General features: G+C 38.4%; 1 protein-coding gene across 7 annotated transcripts in view; it reads right to left on the bottom strand.

Moving 5' to 3' along the window:
• The window catches only part of pdlim5a (PDZ and LIM domain 5a), a 63,257-nt gene that overhangs the window by 36,931 nt on the left and 3,494 nt on the right, over positions 1 to 22,832 (bottom strand). For 3 of the 7 annotated variants that reach the window (XM_085179182.1, XM_085179184.1, XM_085179185.1), the window contains exons 1-3: positions 19,898 to 22,796; positions 18,827 to 19,049; positions 5,621 to 5,772 (exon numbers count right to left, since the gene is read on the bottom strand). In XM_085179182.1, coding sequence (XP_085035308.1) covers positions 5,621 to 5,772; positions 18,827 to 18,925 — 251 coding nt within the window. In that variant the 5' untranslated portion in view covers positions 18,926 to 19,049; positions 19,898 to 22,796. Of the gene's footprint in view, positions 1 to 5,620; positions 5,773 to 18,826; positions 19,050 to 19,897; positions 22,797 to 22,832 lie in introns of those variants that run through there. The other 4 variants (XM_085179188.1, XM_085179187.1, XM_085179186.1 and 1 more) reach the window with 4 other exon arrangements.

The following is a 22,832-nucleotide window of genomic DNA, read 5'->3' as shown; positions in this document are numbered from 1 at the left end:
GATGGATGGAATTTCTAAAACCATGCAATGTTTTTGTAAACAAGGAATCTGATTTTGTCTTTGGGTTTCAAACCCAGAGTCATTCAAACATGCTGTTCTTGTTACGTGGCAGTTCGTTCCAAGTAAGTATGCCATCCATACTGGGTTTCAAGTGTAAGCTAAAAACAGGCAATGCATCATTATATTAAAGTATCAGTGTTGCCCACAAACAGGTAACTGACACGTACTCCCCCAATTATGTAACTCTCATATTTCTTAGATTCAAGATTACATTGAGATATATAAGTGGTCTGTTGGGAAATGTATTTCTGTTCATTTTAAAGCAATTAAAACGAATCAATTTCACTCCTTCGAGTCGCAATTAACTTCTCTTCACACATCACTGTTCTCTGTGCACATGTGCTTGCTTGTGTTTTCTGGACAGACACGTGGCCGTGCACAAGCATCGGCATATCTGGTACAACGCAGGGATTGTGTCTCTGCTTTTCAGAGAACACAACATAAACAAAATGAAAACGTATACCCCATCTCTACGTAAACTTCCCTCACACAACCCCTTCCCTGAGCACAGGCCAAACTTCCAGGCTCAAAATAAATCAGGCAGCTGCTTGAGTTTTATTTTATGTGAGCTCTGTGCATGTATGTGTGCTCGAGTGTGTGTGACTCTGTCTGCAGGGTTTCTGCGCATGGAAGGAGTAGACAATTAGGTGTGCAGACCACTGCTGTTATTTGTCAATGGAGAATGAGTGTGAATTTATTATAGGGTGTTCAGGTGAGCTAAACATCCCCTTCTGACTTATGGGCATGCTTGTGCATTGTGGGGGAAGGGGTCAGTCCCGCTGTAGTAAAACATCAACAGCACATCTGCAGCAATATCGTGAGACATACAAGAAATCTCATATCTGATTTTGTTTATCTATCCCTTATTAAGGTCTTTTTGTGTGGCCTTCTACATTCATGCATAAGAGCTTTTAGAAAAGTATGTCATGACCCCACCACTATTTAGAAACTCTGCAACAAAGAAAAGGCTTGTCAAACACTGCAATTATCCTGTTTGAGGCGCTTTCAACAGTTGGAGATCTCCATGCTGATTAAAGAAGAAAACAAAATTAACTTAGCACAACACAAAAGCTGCTTTAAATCCTGTCTTCTTTGCATGATCTAAATAATGCAATTGCTGCGTGTTCCTGTGTTGGTGTAGGTACATCAGGTCAACTGTGTTTCATTTTCTCCCCCCTAACAATCTCATCGGGGCCTTGACACTATGCCATTACTAGAGAAAAACACTCAAACACACACATGAACGTGGGTCCATTAAATAGTCAAATGGGCTTCGAAAGGACTTTACTGTGGGGAATAAACCATTTAGCCAGACACTGGCAGTCGAAGTGCGTAACAGTGAAATACAAAGGTGGTTTTGTTGAGGCACGGGGTAATTGGTTGAAATGAAGAGTTTAATCCTTTGGTGTTCCTTTGCAGAAAATAATGATATCGCTAAAGAGGTGAATTTAAGTGCTGAAACGTATTACACTTCACCAGTGGGACCCCTTTAGGACAAAGCCATCGCGCAAGAAGGAAATGTCCTTCTGCCTTAGTCATTTCTAAAACAACAAAGTCTAACTACATTGTCTTACCTTTTCCTTCCACCCTGCATTCAAACCTCTAGTTCAGCACTACTGTTCATTCTTTACACCTTCCTCAACTTACCCTACTTTATCCTGTCTTCCCTCTTTAATGCCTTCCTCTGGCACCTATCCCTGCTTTTAAAGAAAGACTCATGAATCAAGCTGCCACAAATTAGTCAGCTGAGAGAAAAATAAGCTACACCTATTGTAAGTGCTTCAGTCACTTAGAATGCAGAAGCTACGTTACACAACCACATATGGCTTCTATCATTTGTAATTCTAAATGTTTAGAAATATTAGTAAATGTTTCCGCTTTGGACTGATGGTCAAACACAACAAGGAGTTTAAAGATGTCAGTTAGGATTCGGCAAAGTTGTGTTGTGTCCACAACCAATAGACTCCGTGATTAATCGAAAAACTATTTTACAGATTGCAACCCTGTAAATTGAAAGGGGTGTACCAAAACCCAACCAACCATTTCTCTGAAAGTCTATTTGCGTTCATGCGTGGTATGTGTGTGAGTGTGCTATGCACACATGTGCGCCACATGTCTTCCCCACAATAAAACAGCCCATTTAGCAAACAAGATATTGGGTGTTTTTATTGGTCTCATCAACCGGGATTCAGTTTGACGCTGGAGATAAGAACGGAAAAAACGATTCATTGAAAAAAAAAAAGAAAAGAAATGAAAAACAAACTCCCAGAAACTTGGCTGCATTTTTTTTCCACAGCTGTGCGTATCAAATCCTAGTATAGTTTTATAGAGATATATGAATCTAAACAAGGAGTAGTAACGTTTCAACATTCTCGCCTGGTGACATTACGCAAGGTGAATTATGTCTTAACTTGCAAGCAAAGATCTCAGGTAAACAGTGATGAAGAATCAGTCTCCATCTCTGTTTAGGTGTTGTGTTTTCTCATTTTCAGCCTTTTCTCTTTCTTTTCAGTGTCTCTACCAAGCTTTCTCAGCAGGAGTGCAACAAAAACACTGGTTCTGTTTAACAAAAGGCCATCAAGCCTCCAAAGCTCGAGAACCAAAAGTGTGTTTTGAAAGCTATTATTCATATAACAATACAAAGTGCATTCCTAGACCAGAAAAACAAATCAGGCAAAGACTGAAGCTTTAAACAAACAAACACTAGATTTATACTCACTTTTGTCAGCATTCACTAACTCAGGGAAATTAATTTTTTCAGTCTGTCATGAAAATATAAAAGGATAAACAAAAACCTTCTTAGAGATTGGATTAAAGATTTAACGGATGTTTAAAAGTCTGCAGAACTGGTCACCCACATTGTGATAAGGTAGCAGACCCACAGCAACGTAACTGAATTCAAACCGAGGGAGATATGCACAGCTGCAGCTGAATATAATCGGCTCCTTGTGCAGAGATGAAAACCACAAAGTATGACTTAATTTACATTTACAATAAAACATCAAACTTCAGTACGTCAAGACTTGACAAAAGTACTAGTAGTTAATCCCTTACTTAAGAACTTAGCAGTAGTCAGTTTCTTTCTACAAAGTACAAAGCCACTACGTTATAACATTTTTAGCAAGAAAAACTGATCAAAAAGTGCCGATAATACTAATCTTTCACCTGTTGCTCATTCTAGAGATTTTTACTTTTTACTTTATGCACAGGGTTATTCATTTGAACTTTTCCAGCTGGCTCAACTTTTTCTTGCTCTGATCAGTTTAAAGTGATTGATCTGAGCTGGGATAGACGGAACAGCAAGAAATTTCCACTGATGTTGTTTTGGCACCTGCTGCTTGCCATTTTGGCACTGCTTGCTTCACTGTAATGTTTTCCCCCCAAGAAATAAAGAAACTCTCACAGACAACTAAATGAATGTTCGTGTGTGATGATTTCCCTGGTAACCATGGTATTTGCATTCATGCATTTACAGTTAATAAATCCCAGTTCTGTTCCAGCTTTTTACTGGATGAAGAGGTCAGTCAGTGCCAGGATAATTTGGCTCTTTATATTTGCCATCCTTAAAAAAAAATTGCAGCCTGGACATATTTAGCTTCATGTCAATTTAACAGCCTTGTAGAGACAACTTTACTTTTACAGCTTTTCTCTTCTTGTTCTTCACACATCTGCTGTCCATCTCTTCTCCACATCCACCTCTTTATTTGGAAAACGAATAACAACCAGTCTCCCATTCAAAATACACACATACAGACACCACATGCATTGTTGTATCACCGCACTGCTCTCATTCCTTTTGCTCTTTGACCCAGTGACAAAGCCAATCAAAATGTGTGGTCAAACAGGAAAAAAAGGAACGACGAATGGGCGATAACCTATAAATGCTAACAGAAACAAGGGACTAGACTGGTTCTTTCCATTATTCATGCAAACCCATTAAAGATGGACCACATGTTGACCCAGGGATGAAACATTTTGAACACAGACTACGTCAATCAAAGGGCCAGTTAATGTCAGCCATCAAACACAGAGAAACCCAGACACTCTGATTTTATTTCTCATTGTAAACGGTGTTTGGAGAAGGAACACAAATTGCTGTCAATCTCAAATGAACTGTCCCCAAAGATGTCCTCTAATCGCGCAGCTTTCATAATAAAATACGGCCACATGTTTTTTACCGCTGATAAAATTAATGATACTCGATATCATCCAGCTGCGTGGTAGTTAATAGCTGAATGGTGTGTTTTAACATGCTCTCTAACAACAACAACTTGTGGTCCCATAAAAATGTTATATGCTGGAAGATCTCTTAACCTCGGGTGCAGTAACTTCTTGATTGCTTGCTGCTATGAGCGTTGTCTGTCCAGTCTGACAGTGTCTTGACTAATCTGTATGTAACTGTCAGGGAAATCAGTCAGTAAGAAACCTATCGTGGTATTTTATCAGTTTGCTGAGAGATTGGAGGATATATTCTAAACAAACTTTAAGGCAAGGATAGAATGACAGCTACTGCTTCCTGCAAAATGATTTTGGTTTCAGCTTCAGTGGCTTCCATATCGCTGTCAGCAAAACTTTGCGACTTGCCCCAAGCCATCCATCTTAGCCAAGTGTTATTCTAAGACCTGTTTCTCTCATCATAAAATAGAACTAGATCGTGAATATCTGTTGCTCACACTGACACACATGCACACTCGCTAGCCCACACCCTGTCCTTGAGAAGCGGAAAGCCTTATAATATTAGTGTGTGTGCTCTCCACCACTCAACCAAAAGTAAACATCTATGGTCTGTCATCATTTGGACACAAATTAGAGGACATCCTGTGTTAGGCTCACATAAAGTGAGGGGTGAAAAAAAGGAAAATGACCAAGAGAGGACAGAGTGTAAAATCTGAATTGAGTGAATGGCAGAGATGAAGAGCTACAAATAAACATGCAAACAAACAAAAAAAGATGAGCATTTCTCTCTTCACCGTTAATCGAAAAGTACAAGTGTAAAAGCCCTGAATATCTCACTGGGCTTAAATAAAAAACACACATATGCCTACAAGTGCTGCCAAAAAACAGACAATTTGAACCACATGAGATCCACTATGATCTAGACGCACTGATACACACACACTACAACAGAAATTCTTGAGATAATTCAGCTCCGATGTACAGGATTCCACCAGACAGTGAGGAGTAAGCCTTGGGAGAAGAGGTGATGGGCCACATGTTGATGCTCTCCATGCGATTTTAGCTCTCCCGCTTCCCTTCAGGGGACAAGCGATCAGGCAGAACTAATGGCGTCGCTGTGTGTTAGAGCAAGATTATCTCCTATGACAACAGTAAAAATCTGCCTGGATGCAGGATGTCTGGGGTTGAAAGGGGAAGCATGGACCTTAAATCTGATGCACAACTGGGTTGTTTGGGACTAACTGAAAGGGAGTGCGTGGATCCTGTGTTGTCATGGTGATAAATGTCTACCCACTCAGGTTCACGCATTAAATCATTTCAAGGTGATGTGGCTAGGGTTTGGCTTAACAACTTCAGACACACAGAGCGTGAGGTCATGGCTTACTTCTGCAGAGTGAGGCTGAGGTTGCCAGTGCAGCTCTTGATTTTGTTCTGGGCCTCCAGGTGGTTCATGCCGTCCGTGGAGATGCCATCAATGGAAAGAACCATGTCTCCAACAGCAATACCACCTTTCGCTGCCTTTCCGCCATCCGTCAGCTGCAGAAACACAAAAACCACAAGCAGCATGAATTGCTGGAAATATTGGGATTACTGAGCTGGCCGGTGGGTCAAGGTGATGTCGGATGTCCACATTCAGCCTGTGTTTATCAGAGGATTTATGGATCTCTTCTATTGCATGAGTATTTAGAGAAAAATAATGAAAGACCTAGGTTCTGCACCACATGATGGAGGGTCTACTTTAGGCTCACTGATGTGTTTTTAATAGCAGGAGCCTGCAGGATTAAATTACTTTTGTGTGTTCTTTATTGTGTGCTGTCTTAATGGCCTTGCAGCTTGTTAGAGAAAAGAGTTCAAAGGTTCTCAACCACAGTGTATCTGAGAAAAAGAAAGAATGAACATGGCTGTTTATCATTTAAAGATATTTATTCTTATTCATTTTTTAATGCCTGCTCTATACATTACAGTAGGTATATGAGTTGGGAACATGCCACGAATTGATAATGCAAGAAGGTATTTACAGCTTAGAGCAAACAGAATCAGTGTAACACAAAGGTTTGTGGTATGATATTGTGATATCTGCCTCTTTGAGCAAAAAAAGGAGCTAAATTTTACACTTTCTTAAGCACTACTGTGCAATAAAGATGAAGTAAAGTGAATTTAGTGTCAGTAAAAAGCAATAACGCAATTATCCCCCATGCAAAATGTTGTTAAAAAGGTGACAAACAGATAATGGGACGCTCCGTGGTGTAGACACATACCATTTTTATGGGCTTTGAGGAAACAGTAATTATTAGCCAGACATTTCTCACTTTACACGCATCATAAAATTTACATACACGATTCTCGTCTCCATGTTTCAGTGTATTCCTTCATCTTCAAGCTACACCTTAAATATGTAAACAGTCTTTAATCACTCCGCTCTGGAGGAAGTTGGTTAATTTGAAACAGATTCAGGCAAAAAAACAAAAAAACAACGATCTGGTACTGAATGTCCTTCTGCTGTTCAAATGGGCTTCAACATACACAGGTGCATATTTTGTAAACAAGCTACGCATTTAGCATGCACATAAATCAGCTTAACGCCACATGAAAATATAATCAGATCATTTGGTTGAGCGTCTAATTATACATTCTTGATTTTTCATGGACTGCGCACAGTGCTGCCTGTTCCTTTTTGATACATTTCAAATTATGTGTTATGTGCTGTTATGTAAGAGAGTGTACATACTTTACCAGGAGGGACAGATTAACTTAAATGTACTTTTACACACTCATGTAAAATGAACAATCTAATATTTTTATTAGCAGTGAAATATTGTATATGATGATTTTTGAAAATTACTGCTTCTCTGACCAAAACATTTTCTAAAAACTGAGCATGAATGTACTTAAAAAATATTCAATTCACAATCTACATAAAAATATTGATACAATTTTTAATTCTAAGCAACTAAATTAAGCAACTAGCTTTTTGTAAGTTCTGTTGTTAATTATATGGGACTGAATAGTGTTAGCAACGCCTTGCAGATGTAGTTCTGTCCATTCTTGGTCACACAGAGGCTCTAAGTGTGTCCAAAGTGGAGTGAGGTCATTTGTTTCTTTTGACACCACACAGACCACTTCCCTAACAGCACACACAAAAAGCACACTTTTGTAGAAGATTCTTAAAAACAAATGCGTCCCCTGCTCCCTGACTATATATCACTTCAAGTGTAGAAAGACAGTCAAGGATGGGACAGTGTAATATGGGTTTAACTGTGTTTCCTTTGCCTTTATCTTTGTCTCTCGCTCTCTCACAGACACACAAGCACACACAAATACAGACAGACACAAGCAGGGCTAATAAAAGAGGCTCTGCACCCGGATTAGCGTTAAGGCTCTGCGGCCCCAACCTTTTATAGTCATATTAGCTCAACACACGCAACATCACTCAGCACCGCTCACTAGCACAGAGGGCAGGAAGAAGAGCATAATGAGGGATTGACATAACGTTGATTAAACTGGTATGGATGGCAAGGAAGGGAGAAAGAGAAGGAAAAGAAAAAAATGCCACCGAGTAGATATTATGCTGCATGTTTTGACCCATTTCCAGGGGTGTGTTCCAGCTAACCACTCTGGCACTGTTATGGCCCAAATGCTCACCACAAAATGTGCTATTATATGTTTTCCCCAATTAGTGCTAAGGTCCTCCCCCCCCCCCCCCCCCCCCCCCTACACACATAAATTCCTTCTCCACATACAGACACAAAACACGGCTCTGTTTCTTTCAGAGTAAAAGTTACCTGTTTCCATACAACCGCCTTGAATTTAAAGCTACTCCATAAACAGTAAAGATTTTTGTGAAGATTATTTATTTTGCTTGTATGAATTTATCGTGTATGTCTTAAATCCACATGTCTGAAGCAATTATTCGTACCAGTAAGAAATCCTTTTGCAAAGGCAAACATTTGTTCGAAATTAATACGAAGAAAATCTTTCAAAGCTCAAAGTCGTCTCAATGTTTATATCAAAGAAAGTGAAACGCATCCAAGAAAATCAGACACAGAAATCCAAATAATCTATCCGTGCAATAAGTCAAGTACTTGGAGACCGCCAGGTTATTTGATTTATGGCTCTGTTGCTTTGGTCATGACAGAAAACAGCAGCTGTAACACTTCAGATCTAACACAAATATGACACACACATGCATTACACCACTGTCAAAAGGAACAATGCTTCAGTTGACAGGGAATGCTGAAAACTTGAAATGTGCTTTCTATAATCTTTTCTCTGAGAAACCAGTACAAAAGCCTTAACCACCATAAAAACGGCAAAACAGCTGGCAACAGCAGTGCCAGTGACTTTTCTTTTCTGTTTGGCCCAAAGATTGAGCCACTGATGTCAGCGGCTATGGGAGAGACTGTTACAGAACTGCAAAAGTTCTCTAACACTTAGCTGTGTTTTATATTATATATAAACATATTTGTTTTTTAACTCCATGTCTACGTATTTAGGGTGGTGTGGAAACCCTCGTAGTTCAAGTGGCAAAAAGAATTTGCCTTTAAGTGTTTTTTTTTCTTCAACAAATCAACAGACACTATTGTGCAAAAGTCACCCCTCATTACTTGTTGCTTCCAAGGAGCCAGACTTTCTTGTAATTTTTAAAAAATTGGTCTTGAGCAATAGTTCTCCAGACTTTTTTAAGGTCTTAAGGTTTTTCTTTGGACGTTGGCTGATTTTTTTAACTCAATTTCAGCCCTACCTTGTTCCTGTTTTTATTTTTGGTTAGATTTAACATTGACATATGAATCATTCAAGCATTCAGGGACCAACTCAAGGAATGAACCAGTCTTGTGTCTACTCATAATAGACAACTTAGGAAACAACCACTTTTAAATGATATCTTCAGGAAATTTGTTACTTGCAGCCTGTTTTAAAAACACACAATTTGTTGGAATTTCTTTATTTGAATCTATGGAAAAATGTCAAGACAACACAGACAGATATAAAATAACTATTAGCACAAAACTTCAAACTTCCATGTGTTTCTTAGCATGGTGTGCAGTCTGTCCTTAAAAAAACTGAAGAAACTGTGGTGGTGGACAAGTGGAGAACAAAAGAATTGACAGGTCTAAAAACAACCATCTACAGGAGATAAAGAGTACCGTATTATTCAGACTGTAAGGCGCACCGGATTAAATGATTTGAGAATTTGAGAAAATTAAAGGATTTTAAGTGCACCCTATAGTCAGAGAAATACGGTGTATGAAAAAAATATGAAAAATGCAGCAATGACCTGACAGGACCTGAGAGATGTGTCTGCATGAAACCATCATCAGTGGAAACTCACATGGAACACTATCAGTGATGGATCGAGGTGACTGTTGTCTTGGTTTGGCACTATATAAATACATTGAACTGAAATGGACTGGCCTCCCCAGAGCCCAACCTGAACAATAATGAAGCAGTGTGGGGTCATCTTGATAGAGAAAGTAACAAAAGGCAGCCAATAGTTATTTGAATGTCCTTCAATAACACTGGAAAACTATGAGTAAAATCAGAAGAAGAGCCTTTAGCTTCCAGGCCACCTTCTGTGGAAGCAGCTGCCAATTCAGGACACAGACACACTCTCTACTTTCAAGATTAGGCTTAAAACTTTCCTTTTTGATAAAGCATATAGCTAGGGCTGGATCAGGTGGCCTACACTGCTGGGATCCTCTCACAATGAGTGTTTGCTTCTTCACTCATCTTTTTTTCACTCGTGTATTCATACATCACTTTACATTTAATTAGTTATTATTCATTTCTGGCTCTCTTCCACAGTGTACCTTTGTCCTGTCTTCTTCTCCTCACCCCCCAACCAGTCACAGCAGTTAGCAGCCCCTCCTTGAGCCTGGTTCTGCCAGAGGTTTCTTCCTTTTAAAAGGGAGCTTTTCCTTCCCACTGTCGCTAAAGTGCTTACTTGTGGGGCTCATCTGATTGTTGGGGTTTTCTCTGTTAAACATTGATATTTTTGAACATGATTCAATAAGTTGCTGTTGTTATTTTCCTAGCAAAATATAAAGAAATGAGAGGCAGCTCAAGACTTTGCACTATGTGTGTGAAATCCAGCTGCCTTACTAAATATTCATGCAAAAGTAAAGGGGTCAGTATTTGTGTCATCACTGTTCCAAAACAATGAGAAACACACATGCCGTGTCTAAAAGCCATCTCCTATGAACTTGCTATTATGCTTCCAGCGATGTCAGGTTTCAACACATATGCTGTCTGATTTAAGTGCTTAAAAAATCTGGTTTCAACACATAGCAATAAGAGCTTACTGGAGTGCCACAACATTGTCTGCTTTGAGCACACACTGACCATTTTGAGTGCTTTGAACAATGCCTGCTTTCAGCACAAGTAGTGACAAAGATGACAGGCAGATGGTTCGCATCACACTCTCTGAGAGCTTGAGACACAAATACTCTGTAACTCGAACATACACAAAGCTGCTTCCATATGGGAGCCTTCAGTACTGACCTATTTTCCTTCAATTTTGCTGCTTCAGTCCTGGAACTTGTGTTATCTTTTAGTAATGTCATGGCAAGAAATTACCCATCACTCTATATATTGTTTTACTGATGGGTTTTTAAAAATTATTTATTTTATTGATGTCCACTTATTTATAATCAATATTTATTACCATATGTTGAGACAGTATGTTTGTTTTTTTTTATATATTTTTGTGCATAAAGTCCACTTAGCAGCAAGTTTGGCATATCCTCCAACAAAAGTATAAGAAAATCTTTTCCTTTGCACTGCCTGATTATACCAGACTTCTGCATGAAAACAAAAAGAGTCTATGCTCAATATCCACTCTACTCATTACTATTACTTAGCAGCAAAACTTAAAATCCCAGTTTTTCTATTATTCTACAGCCAGTTATTTTTCTTTAAATGCCACTGTACCAACATTTGCAGAAATCTACTTAGGCACTACTACCAAGGTATTTCCAATTCTCCAATTTTCTCAATAAATGCTAACATTCAGCTACTGTTTGCTCTTTCTTTTGTTAATTGTTTTAATTCACTTGGAACAGGATATCCCCAGCTTATGGCACCCAGTCAAATCATAAACTTGCATGTGTTGCACTGCTAATAATTTTTCCTGCTGGATTTTTTCCTAAAATTAAATATAGAAAAAGTATTTGATTAACGTATTTCTTACACTGCAGTGAATGAGGACTGGAAACATTGTACCCTTCGAAAAATATGAATCTAACAACACAAAAAACAGGAAATATAATAATGAACATGTTTGTTAAGCACAAGAAAAGTGAAGAGCAGTCAGACAGAGTAATAGCAACAGATATCTCCATGAGAGATTCACATAAACAGAAACAGAGAGAGGTTTACACAAAGAAAGAGGAAGATTAATACAGTGCAAGGTCAGCCATCATGTCAGCCTACTTGTATGGCCCAATCAGTAACACGTAGTAAACTGTGAGGCAATGTTTCATTTGAAGTTTATGGCCCTGAATAAAGTAAATCATGTAGGTTTGTCAGCAGGATCTTGAAATTTTATGAAAAGGAATCTGGTATTCATCTGACAAAATCCACTGGTCTTCGTTAGCTGTTACGATTATTAGATTTGACTTGATTTGGCTTCAGACGGGTGCTGGCAAACTCACTCACTGGGGTTAGAAGTCGAGTCACTGAAAATTGCAACGGATAAAAGAATCTAAAGCCACAACATCACTGAAGTATAGAAATATACACGTTACTACACATAAACATCAACATAACCCCCCGAAAATGAATTAAGTATGAATATTTCACACAAATATTAGACTATAAAATTGCAAGTAGAAGTAGAATAGACAAGGTTATATCAGATTGAGTTCCCACTGAACTGTAGTGCAGTTACACTGGCAAAACCCACAAAACACATTATACATAAATAAATATCAAGCTGTGGACATGAGGTCTGTCGTGCTTGCAATTAAGCAGCGTCCCTAGTTAGCACAAGCTGACTGATGTGGGTTCATGAGTATTATTAAAATTCAGCTGTGCTCTTTTGATTTGGTTGTGTACAGAAAAGTGGAAGCCAAGTTATTAATCTGTTATAGGTTTTTATCATAATTACAACTGTAGCATGACTTTGCTTGTACTGAAAAGAATCCAAAAATTGGTTTGCTTTACATTGGTGCTTTAGTGCCATCTGTAGATCCCCAAAATTTGTAATGGCGAGTACGGCTAAAAGAAACTGTACACACCAGGAAAACTCAGACAGTGGGACACAATATTCTTCCTGGAAAGCATTAAATATATCATATTTATCAGTTTCATTGTAAATATTAGGGGACATTTACATGGAATAAAGTGAGAATTTATAAACCCATGAAAACCATATAATATAAAGCTGCACTTTGCTAAGCTTTGACAACCAGCCTCATTAGGAAGACTGTCATGGCAGAAAGGACATTGAAAGGGCAGGAACTGAGCTATATGAACCCGGGACCGGATTTATTTAGTCCCATGTGAATTTAATATTTAAGAGGCCCTTCTTTAGCTATTTTGCAATTAATCTAATAACCTTGATTTATATAACAGATATAATTTGTTTAATATGTTTACTACAGTCAACATCTAATAAAATCTGTGAAAACATTTATTGTTGTGTGCATCAACTGGGTTCTGGGAATAGAGACTTCTTGTTTGTAACCCATGAGCTTCAAGAATCACAGCCGCACATGTCATTAAGAGGGAATCAGGCATTAGGAAGAACATGAATCACACAGAGAGACAGAGTTGGTGCTTTGGGACATAACTCTTTTCTCAGAAAAACATCAAATCAGCTTAGTGTATAATATACTAACCTTTAGATTGTGTTTGTACACTAAGACATGCAGAACAAGTCTATAAATCTATGTAGGAAAAGACTAAGGGTCTAGGTTCCCAGTACATTGTCCAAGCAAAGCTTAACAAAAGCCAAAAAGAACAGACAGATACTGCTGTTACACCAGATGTTTTCTTGTGCTTCTGTCAATCTTTACAGTCAACCAATATTTATCTGAATCAACATGATCCAGTCAGGTGGCCAGCATCCTGAGAGGAAGGCAAAAAGGGCATGACGGGTTTAGCAGCTACTGTGGAAAACACATTATAGCCACAATGGGTTATTCTAGTCTCTTCATTGTGTGAATTCACTGCAGTGTGTTATGATTTGGCTGTGCTGTTCTAAGGGCTCATAAAAGTCTTCTTTTAGTCTGTTAAACAGTCTATTATTTGCAATATTAACGTGTTTTGAAAAAAAAAATTTGTAATACATTACCACTTCATGGCAAAGAAATAAGTTAATCCGTTACTGGTGAAGTCAGAAATGTTATTGTAAGGTCAGCAATAGATTCCAATATCCTAACATAGAAGAACAATGAGCATATTTTCTAAACATGACATGAAACACATATAAGCATGTGGTACAAGTGACATCATAACTGGTGACATCATAAAAAGCCACGATAAGCAAATGCCAAATATTGACAGGAAACATAAAATTTCATGGATTTTAATGAGAGTAAGATTAATTCTCACACTGCTGGGACTACAGAAAAACCTAATGTGTAACAGTTTTCAAATATAGCATTTTCCAACTCACACCCAAACACATACATACTGACAGATTGATTTATGGAGGGCAAATGATAAGTTGTTGATTCTGGCTCTGGGGCTATTTAGCTAAGATACTCAGAGGGAAGCATGGGGATTGTTTTGATTAAGACAGATTTAAGCATTATTAAGTCGTTTGGAGGAGCTGTCAACAGGCTCGTGAAGTTTGGTATGAAAGATTAAGATGAGAAATCTCAGCATTACAGGGTTAAGACCAGAGGCTTGCAAGGCTTGGAAAGACCGAGGTAACTTCAGTTTCAGCCTTGGGTTTTTCAAAGCTTACCTCATTGTTCTATGCTGGCTCCTGGGAGTTTTTAACACTGCCAAGGCTGAAGCTACAAGGATGAAGCTAAAATTGTCTTACACTGTCTTTTACTTCCAATGCCACATAAAAAAATACTAAATAACATTTTATGAAGATTCCTTCCTAACTATCTAATTGTGACTCTACTGCTACAAGATGCTAGTAGCACCATTATATTGACCCAGCATAAGTCAAATGTAAGCAAAAAAGTAGCCTAGGTGGTGCTTCCCCTGGAAATTTTAAGCTAAAGTAGAACATAACTGCTTATTATTATTATTATTATTATTATTATTATTAATATTATTATTATTAATAATAATAATAATAATAATAATAATAATAATAATAATAATAATAATAATATCACTTAATAAAACTGAAATTGAAAAATATTTTCCACCTGGGATGTTGTTTACTTTTAGCTCACATATCACAAACTGCCACCTTGCATAGCTTGGTTGTTCTCAACTGTGTGTTTTTTTAGACAAGTGGTTTTGCACACTTTTCCTGCATTTGTTGCAAATTCTCTGCTTTATTGGAAGTTGTTTAAGTAGCTCACTTTTTACTAAGTCATCAATGAGGTGTGCAACACCATATGTATACTTCATATAACATTGATATTGTGACATTGCACTTTGATATCACATAAAAAATACTGGTTTTATTGTGATTAACTGATAGGTTTTTCGATAATGCTGTCTTAATAACTCAAGTGTTTACACAATCAGCATCTTTTTGCCAAGTTTCCATCTTGGCTTTTACTCCAACATCTTTTTGTAGTTACCATTTATCACATTTGCTTAGAATAATAGTTGTTTTTTTTTTGTGAGAAATTTTTGGTTCAGTTTGACTTTCATGTTAATGGATAGATAAATATGCTTATATATAGATTTGCAGCTCTGCTTTATCAGCCAGGGCAGTTTGGTTTGGTAACAAAAATACATCTTGGGTATGTTGAACTTTCTCCATAGTGCAGGCCCCTGGTGATGATGTGAGTTTAAGAACAAGTCCTGTAGGAGGAAGACATTAAATCAGGAATAGGAGGAAGGGAAGAAAGACAGAAACTATGTATAGAACTAAAACGCCTTTGAAATAGACCCATCCCTGTGGTCAGCTGTTATCATCGCCTGTTGAAAAGCATCTCTAGGGAAGCAGGAGGCAGCCATCACTGATTCAATTCCAGGAACTGCATTCTTCCATGAAAAGGTTTTATTATAGATTGGCTGTCTACTCATTTTGATGTACTCACTGTACAACTAGAATCCCGCTATTTAAGCATTATGATAGAAGGATACACTCTGTTAGACCAAGCATATCCAGTTATATATTTCTAACATACATACATACATATATATATGTATATATATATATGTGTGTGTGTGTGTGTGTGTGTGTGTGTGTGTGTGTGTGTGTGTGTGTGTGTGTGTGTGTGTGTATTTGGCACACTCTACAAGGTGTAATATACTTTTACACCTTGTAGAGTTTTGCCAGTACTATAGACACTCTTCAGATTGCTATGTTTATCTAGTGCATATACACAAAGATGGCATACACACACTGCCAGTCATTTCACACCATTATTATAGTAATGTGCAGGAAAGAAGAAGACGTCTACTAAAAAAATACAATATAAAAATGAGATAATCGACACACAATACACTGCTGTATACATTTTGTTCACAAAAAAGGAGGGAAAATCTATCCTAGCATTGCTTTTGTATTTGTTGTGTCTTTGTGATCCCACAAATGCGGTAAGTACAGCTTGAAATAGGGGTACAGCTCTGTAACCAGTCTTCCTGTTAAGTGGGTGTGTTTGTGAGGGCCGACCTGTGAGATGATGTATCTATTCTTAGAGGCTTAATGCATCTCCTCCCCTGGGTTGCTTTCCCTTAAATTATTTTAGCAGTGGATTCTGTAAATGGACTACCCTTGGAAAGGTTTAAATATTTATTCTCTGAGTTGTAAATTTAACTGGGAATAGTACCATTGGTAAGTATTTCTGTCTCTTCACATCAATAAAAGAAGTAAATGGATTTCCCAGTAAATGGGTTTAATTGGGTTTGCTTGAGATTTTCCACAAGCTATTTTCTCCAAAATCCTTTCAGCGAGATATCTATTAGATATCTGAATCCAAATGTTTGCTATACAAAAGAGCAAGGTAGTCCAGTTCTTATATAAACAGGCATGTAACCATAATGATACAGCTTCCATTACTCTCTTTAAGCATATAAACAGATACTCGTTGGGCTCAACCATTCACTCTTACTGAAATCCATTTCAAATAACGGAATAGGGATTCACATTAGCAACACTGTAAATAAGGCTTATACTGCCCAGTTGTGCATTACAGTGTATGACAATTATTTAGAAAATAAATAATATTGGAAAGGTGCAGCAAGCTACACATAAATGTACTTGAGGAGTATGCTGCAACCCATGTTTTTCACACTTTCTGCATGTATCTAAACCTCCTTCTTGCAATCTCATTGCATTTGTAAAGTGTTTCACTGGTCTTTAGTAGAGCAGCACCATCAGTCTCAGCCCCTTATAAAACTGTTTTTAAACACTAGAAAAGAAAAAAAAAAGGTATAAGAAGATGTGAAGACAAGTTGCATAAACAATAGCTAATGGGCAGAAACCTCATGACATACATGCCATGATGCAATGGTGGTACTATTGAATACTGGTACTTTTTACATCTACAGAGTGCCATAAATTAAACAAACTGTATGTTCACATGCTTATAGAGCTTAGCAACAGCAGCTGCAAGAGTAACTATGGTCTGGCAGTTGTGCAGGGTTCTCTAATAACCCATACTCTGTGGTCTCCTCTCAGAACCAGCTCTATGGTTAGACTGGCAGAGAGTAGTATGTGTGTGCACTGGTATACATGTTTATGTGTCAGTAATAGGCGGTCAGAAGCACTGCCCTTATCGTCATAGACCCAGTTTAACAGAGCTGATTAGATTAAGAGTTGCATGGATTCTAAAACGAATGACTACAAACTGTACGTCCATGTCGAGTCAGATAAGTGTTACATAAGAACATCTAACAAAGTGAATTTGGAAGCGCATAGATTTAAATAACAAGAGAGAAAAACAAACAGGAAGTTATAGAGAGGTATGATACAAATCAAAGGGTCAGACAAGCACATGTAGATAGATGACCTGCTGAGTGACATGTGTTTGACTGCCTGCCATCACTTCTTCAAGTTCAGCCTGTGTAAACTGTGTGCAGCATTATTTACGTGCACTGAATACCACCTCCCATACCCCACCCCCCATCTCCACCTCATCTCTGCTAATCTGCATTTATCTGCTTTTAGAGACACAAAGCTAAACAAGGAGCCCACTTGAGTCAGTTTGAGTATTCCCAAGTCTTTTACAATTTATTGGTATTTGTAGGATTCAGACAATAGTTGTTTCACACCTTTTTAAGAAAATCTCAACATCAAAGCAATCTCAAAAGAAGGAAAATAACAAAACAAGCTCGCAAGGCATCTTAAATTGTTAAATCACACAACTTTCACTGTGATGTTGGAGTAAAGGTCAAACGGGATCGTCAATTATTGCTTGCATATTTTTAAGTCTTCAATAATCAATGTCAGCATCAGAGTTTCTTCATCTTTTCTTTGCAATGCATTATGCATTATTTTTTTAAGTCCAACTCCACACAAAAGCACTAATTTCATACAAGATTAGTTCTTGTAACATTTTACAATTTCAAATGCTGCTATTTTACAAGATGTCTGTTTCTATTTGTATGTTCTATTTCTGGATTCTTTCAGTCTTTTCCTTTCAGTTACATACAGTGTCTTCCAACATTTTGTGTCCATGCCTGCACTCTCAGACACACACACACACATACACACACAAACCCGTGGTTAAAAAATTCACATGGCTTCAGTTAGTGGGAAAAGTATCACATCCAAAGTAATAACACAAACATGGCAACCCAGAATGGCCCCAAAGGGGATTGGCACAGAACCTAGTAAGCCATTCATCATCAGGCTCATGTTGCTATAAGTCTGTACCGTGCCAGTTTTGGTGACTTTTGTGTGACTTTTGTGTGCGTAAATGCATTACATGTGTGTGTTTGAGGGCACTGCACAGTGCAGCAGAGCAGAACAGAAGCTTGAACAACATTAGGAAGGATTTGCATCTTTTAAGATCACAATCCAGTTACAGTAATGAGCAAAGCATAGGGGGGGAGGGGGGCAATAAGAGGTAATATTACGAGTAGACACTGAAAGGCAGGGAAACCAGGGGACCATCAAGTTACTTGTTCACGCAGAGGGATTGATGCCAAGACTTGTGTGCCAGAACTTTGATTGCTGCAATTTCAATACAGACACTCAACGTGAAGTGGAATGTAAAGAAAGCGAGAAAAGGTTTCATGTGTGGTCGATGCATGACAGATGGCATATGATTTAGCTGAGCTGTCTTGGGTGTGGCTGAGGGGTTCAGTCAAGAGGGGTACAGAAATGAAGAAAGGTAGTAAAGACATCTTGATAGTACAAATAGCACAAGGGTTCTGAGAAGAATGACTGTATGTGGTTGTGTTGTCATAAAATAAATATATGCTGTTTTATCACCCTGAAGACAATGCTGGTTATCCACATTTAAGTGTATGCATGTGTGTATGGGCACTTTAATCTTACCCTCGAGATGGTGAGGGGCATGTTGAAGTCTTTTCCTCCCTGCAGCCTGAAGCCCCAGGGGGCAGGACCTATGAGAGTGACACTGTAGTTGCTGGTCATGGTTTCCTTGTTCAGTGTTGATCTGGCTCACAAGTGATGCTGATGGCCGGAATATATTATGCAGATCAAGTGACAATGAAAAAATCACTAGCTTTTGATGAGGGGTAAGATTTTGATCCAAGATCTAGGAAAAGACAAGACATGAAAGACAAGCAAAAAGATTTGTTATTGTGCAGCAATGATAGATATATAGATAGCTAGATAGATAGATACTTGAGCATTTCCTAAGGTTCAGATCATATGCAGGTAGAGAATCATTAGGGGGTCCACTGTCCCTCATGAAGAAGGGCTTAAATCTGGGACTCTCCACCATTTGATCCTAGAACTGAAGAAGCTTCTCGTTGAGAGGTGAAACGTCAGCAACTTAAATAAGTCCAGATGCTTTTCTTTCCAAGCTCCTAAGACTATGATGACCTGGATGACTGAGAACCTTCACAGACATCATACACAACTGTAAAATTTCTGCTTACAGGCCATTTAGGGCAGCACAATGCCCCAAATCCATGATGTTCCCTCTACCATGCCTCACAGCTATGATGTTTTATTATTGGTGCAGAAACATTTGCACATTACACATTTGCCAAACATTAAATAAATAAAGATAAAGAAAATACATAAAGCTGTTTATCAGACTGTTCATACAATTGTTTCAAACAGTTCACAACTAAATTCATAACTATGTATTTGAATAAGTCCCAAAATTACCTTTTTAGACTTATTCGGTATAAAAAAATAGACACATTTTAAGTAAAAATAAACAAATAAGACATCAAACATTTTACAATCAAAAAAGAATTAAATGCTTCACTGAATGCTATTTTAAACCACCATACACTGGAGAATGCTGCAGTTGTTCAGTAGCTTAAAGTATGTAAATTATCCTTCAGGAAACACTACCAGAAGACCTTCATACACCTAAATGTTAGTAGTAGCATATTTCCTGCTGTTATTATATGAAGGTAAATGCTGTACCTCTTTAATGGAAATTCCAGAAAGGAAAATAATTCCTTCACGGGCAGGTGGACTGTGCAATTCCTAGTTTCCCCTGAAATATCCCCTTCCCAGCAAACACACTGTGTGTGTGAGAGAGGTACAGAGGGATGTGATGCTCTTATATACTAGTTAATGACAGAGGGGAGGGGAAAGGTGGAGGAGGGGAAAGAGGGAGGCGAGAGGGAGAACGGGTATAGGTTAGGATGAGAGGGAAGAGGGAGGAGAAAGAGGAGGGGAAATCACCCGTGGGTGGAGTGAGACAAACACAGAAGAGGGGTGAACGAGTGGAGATAGCATGAAAGGTGAGATTGGGGTATGGGAGGAGACAACAGAAAAAAAAAATCAGGTGGCGGGGGATGTCGGGGGGGGGGGGGGGGCAACAAGAGGGGAGAAGAAGGGAGCAAAGTGGAGGATTAAGGAAAAGACAGTGGGAGCATTGCGCACACATGATCAGGGGAGGCAGAAGAGGCACAGGAGAGGGGACAGTTTATCTTTCATCCAGATATTTTGGGAACATGGACTCAGTCCTGCAGGCAGCTTCGTTTAAGCTGGAACCAGTGTATCCATATCATGACTAGGGAATTCATTCCAAAGGCATCAATGCAAAGGTCGCTCAGGGGTCACTTAATAATGGCGATTGTATAAGGTCAAGATTGCCTTAAGTCAGTGTGTGATGGTTGTTTAACAACTGCAACACTGTTGTTCCATTAGAAACAATCTAAGAGAAGTAGATATTCATCCATGGCTTTAAATCTGTAAATCTCTAAATCTACAGTGTTTTCTGTGACCTGAACAGAACCTGACCTGTGATCTGTGACCATCAACTTCCCCCGCTCTAATAATTAGGCAAACATGCTTTGCCAAACTGAGCACTAAATGACATAATCTATACTATAATCTCAGCACATTTTGGAAAATTGTTATAAATATTTTTCTTTTATACTTAAGCGATATAACTCCTAAGTGCAGCACACTCATTCCCGCTTATTTATTTATCAGTACCTCCATTATTTATGTTCAGACAGCGGCAATTTGTCTCATTCTGAGCTGGCTTTTGTCCGTGCCCCCTTATTTTACCCCAGACAGATCAATATTGACTTTATATTTATACTGACATAGTAGTGGCTCAATTAAAAACTCATCCCATTCCTTTCTTGGCCTTGACCAAATACACAGTCAGCACATCTTGCCAAGTCATAACTCTGGTTGTGGCAGTGGTAGATACAGCAACCGTAGGCCACAATCAAAAAATGACTTCTCAAGAAAAATCAACAAACATCAAAGCAGAGGAGGGAAGCTGAAGCGTGAGAAAAAGTCTTAAGTCTGTTGGATATAAAATTGGCATGGAAAAGTGTAGGCGTAAAGGGTCTAAAAGACTGAAAAAGAAAAGAGTGTAGATATCTCAAATGAAAAGACCAAAGGATGGAGTAAATGGGCTAACATTTCACATATAGTATGCCGTTAAACACATACAACGCACTCGCACATAAAAACAAGATGCTTTTCATTATCCTGCTAATAAACATTCCCACATTGACAGCGCATACCTCTACAGTACAGCTAGGTAACAAAAGAGCAGCTTTTCCTGGGAGGACCAAAGATGGAAGAGTCATTAACTTTGTTTCCACTGCTGAGCTGAAGCTTCTTGATAGGGTTAGACCTAAGTTTTACAGTAAATCTAATTACTAAAGGCACTGTGTTTACTTTAGGCTTTATTGCAGATGGCTGATCAGGAATTATGTGAAAACAATAATATAATAGCATCCTTATGAGTAAGATGATCAGATAATCAGGAAGTCCTTGTTTAAAATTTTGCCTTCTATAAAGTTTTCCCAGACCTAAAGTAGTGCAAACTGCCAAATAGCCAGTGTTATATCCTAAAACAATCAGCCACAGAAACACTAACAAACACATTTTGTTTTTTTCCTTCTATCAACATTAAAGTTCACTCATGAAGGAAAAGGCTAGAGATTTTTTGCCCACAGATGAAGGCATGGTGTGTTTTGGGCATTAAAGTAGGCAACAAATCAGCGCCGTGACAGATTGATTATGACTGCAAGCTAAGCATCAACCACAACAATGAGCAACAACCAGTGTCTTTATGCAAGGCTCAAAACCATTTGTGCAGGAGCTTTTTAAAATCTCTTTATGGCTTGACTGTGGACTGCTTCCTGTAAGGTAATAGTATTCAGCAGGCTTACAGCCACTATAGGAACTAATGCTTAAGAATTACTGTACTGCTCATTTTACTACTTTTAATCTACTCTTTAATGAAATCTGTTTTCTCATTAAAAACCCTCAGATCACGTATGCACTTTACAGCATGACAACACAAAAGTGTGTTTTAGGGTAGCCATTTTAATATCTTTACTACCAAATAAAGAAATATAAATGAAAAAATCAGTTTATCTCACTGGCTTTGTACCACTGTCCCATTCTCATCTAACAGGACGACTGATATTGAGTCCCAGGGAGATGTGCTTTCTAAAATATAGACCCATCAGTCTAACTCACTGTTTAAAGACATAAGATCAATTGCTTATGCTGTCAAAAACTGTAACACAGAGAACAAAGGGGATTTGTGAGCTAGAGGATAATAATATTAAACACTAACAATAGTGAGTGGTCTAAAGCACGAAACCTCAGACACCCTGCCAGTCTTTTGTTCTGTCAAATGGTCTATTCCAGTCTCCATATGCTCACCTCTCCACATGCTTAATGATCACAGCTTAGCAGCCTGCAGTCAAACACACATGCTCACACCGAGACAAGCTCCACCCTTTAATGCTATCATAATCTGCCCTTCTAAATAACATTTAATGCATCATCCATGTGAATAAAAGAGGGACACCAACCCCTTAGTCTGCCAGCTGCTGCCCACACCCACCCGCCCACACACACATGCACACAACCC

Source organism: Neolamprologus multifasciatus, chromosome 12 (assembly GCF_963576455.1).
Source record: "Neolamprologus multifasciatus chromosome 12, fNeoMul1.2, whole genome shotgun sequence".
Classification (NCBI taxonomy): domain Eukaryota; kingdom Metazoa; phylum Chordata; class Actinopteri; order Cichliformes; family Cichlidae; genus Neolamprologus; species Neolamprologus multifasciatus.
The sequence above is the reverse complement of the archived record's forward strand: the minus strand, read 5'-3'. Positions and strand labels throughout refer to the sequence as shown.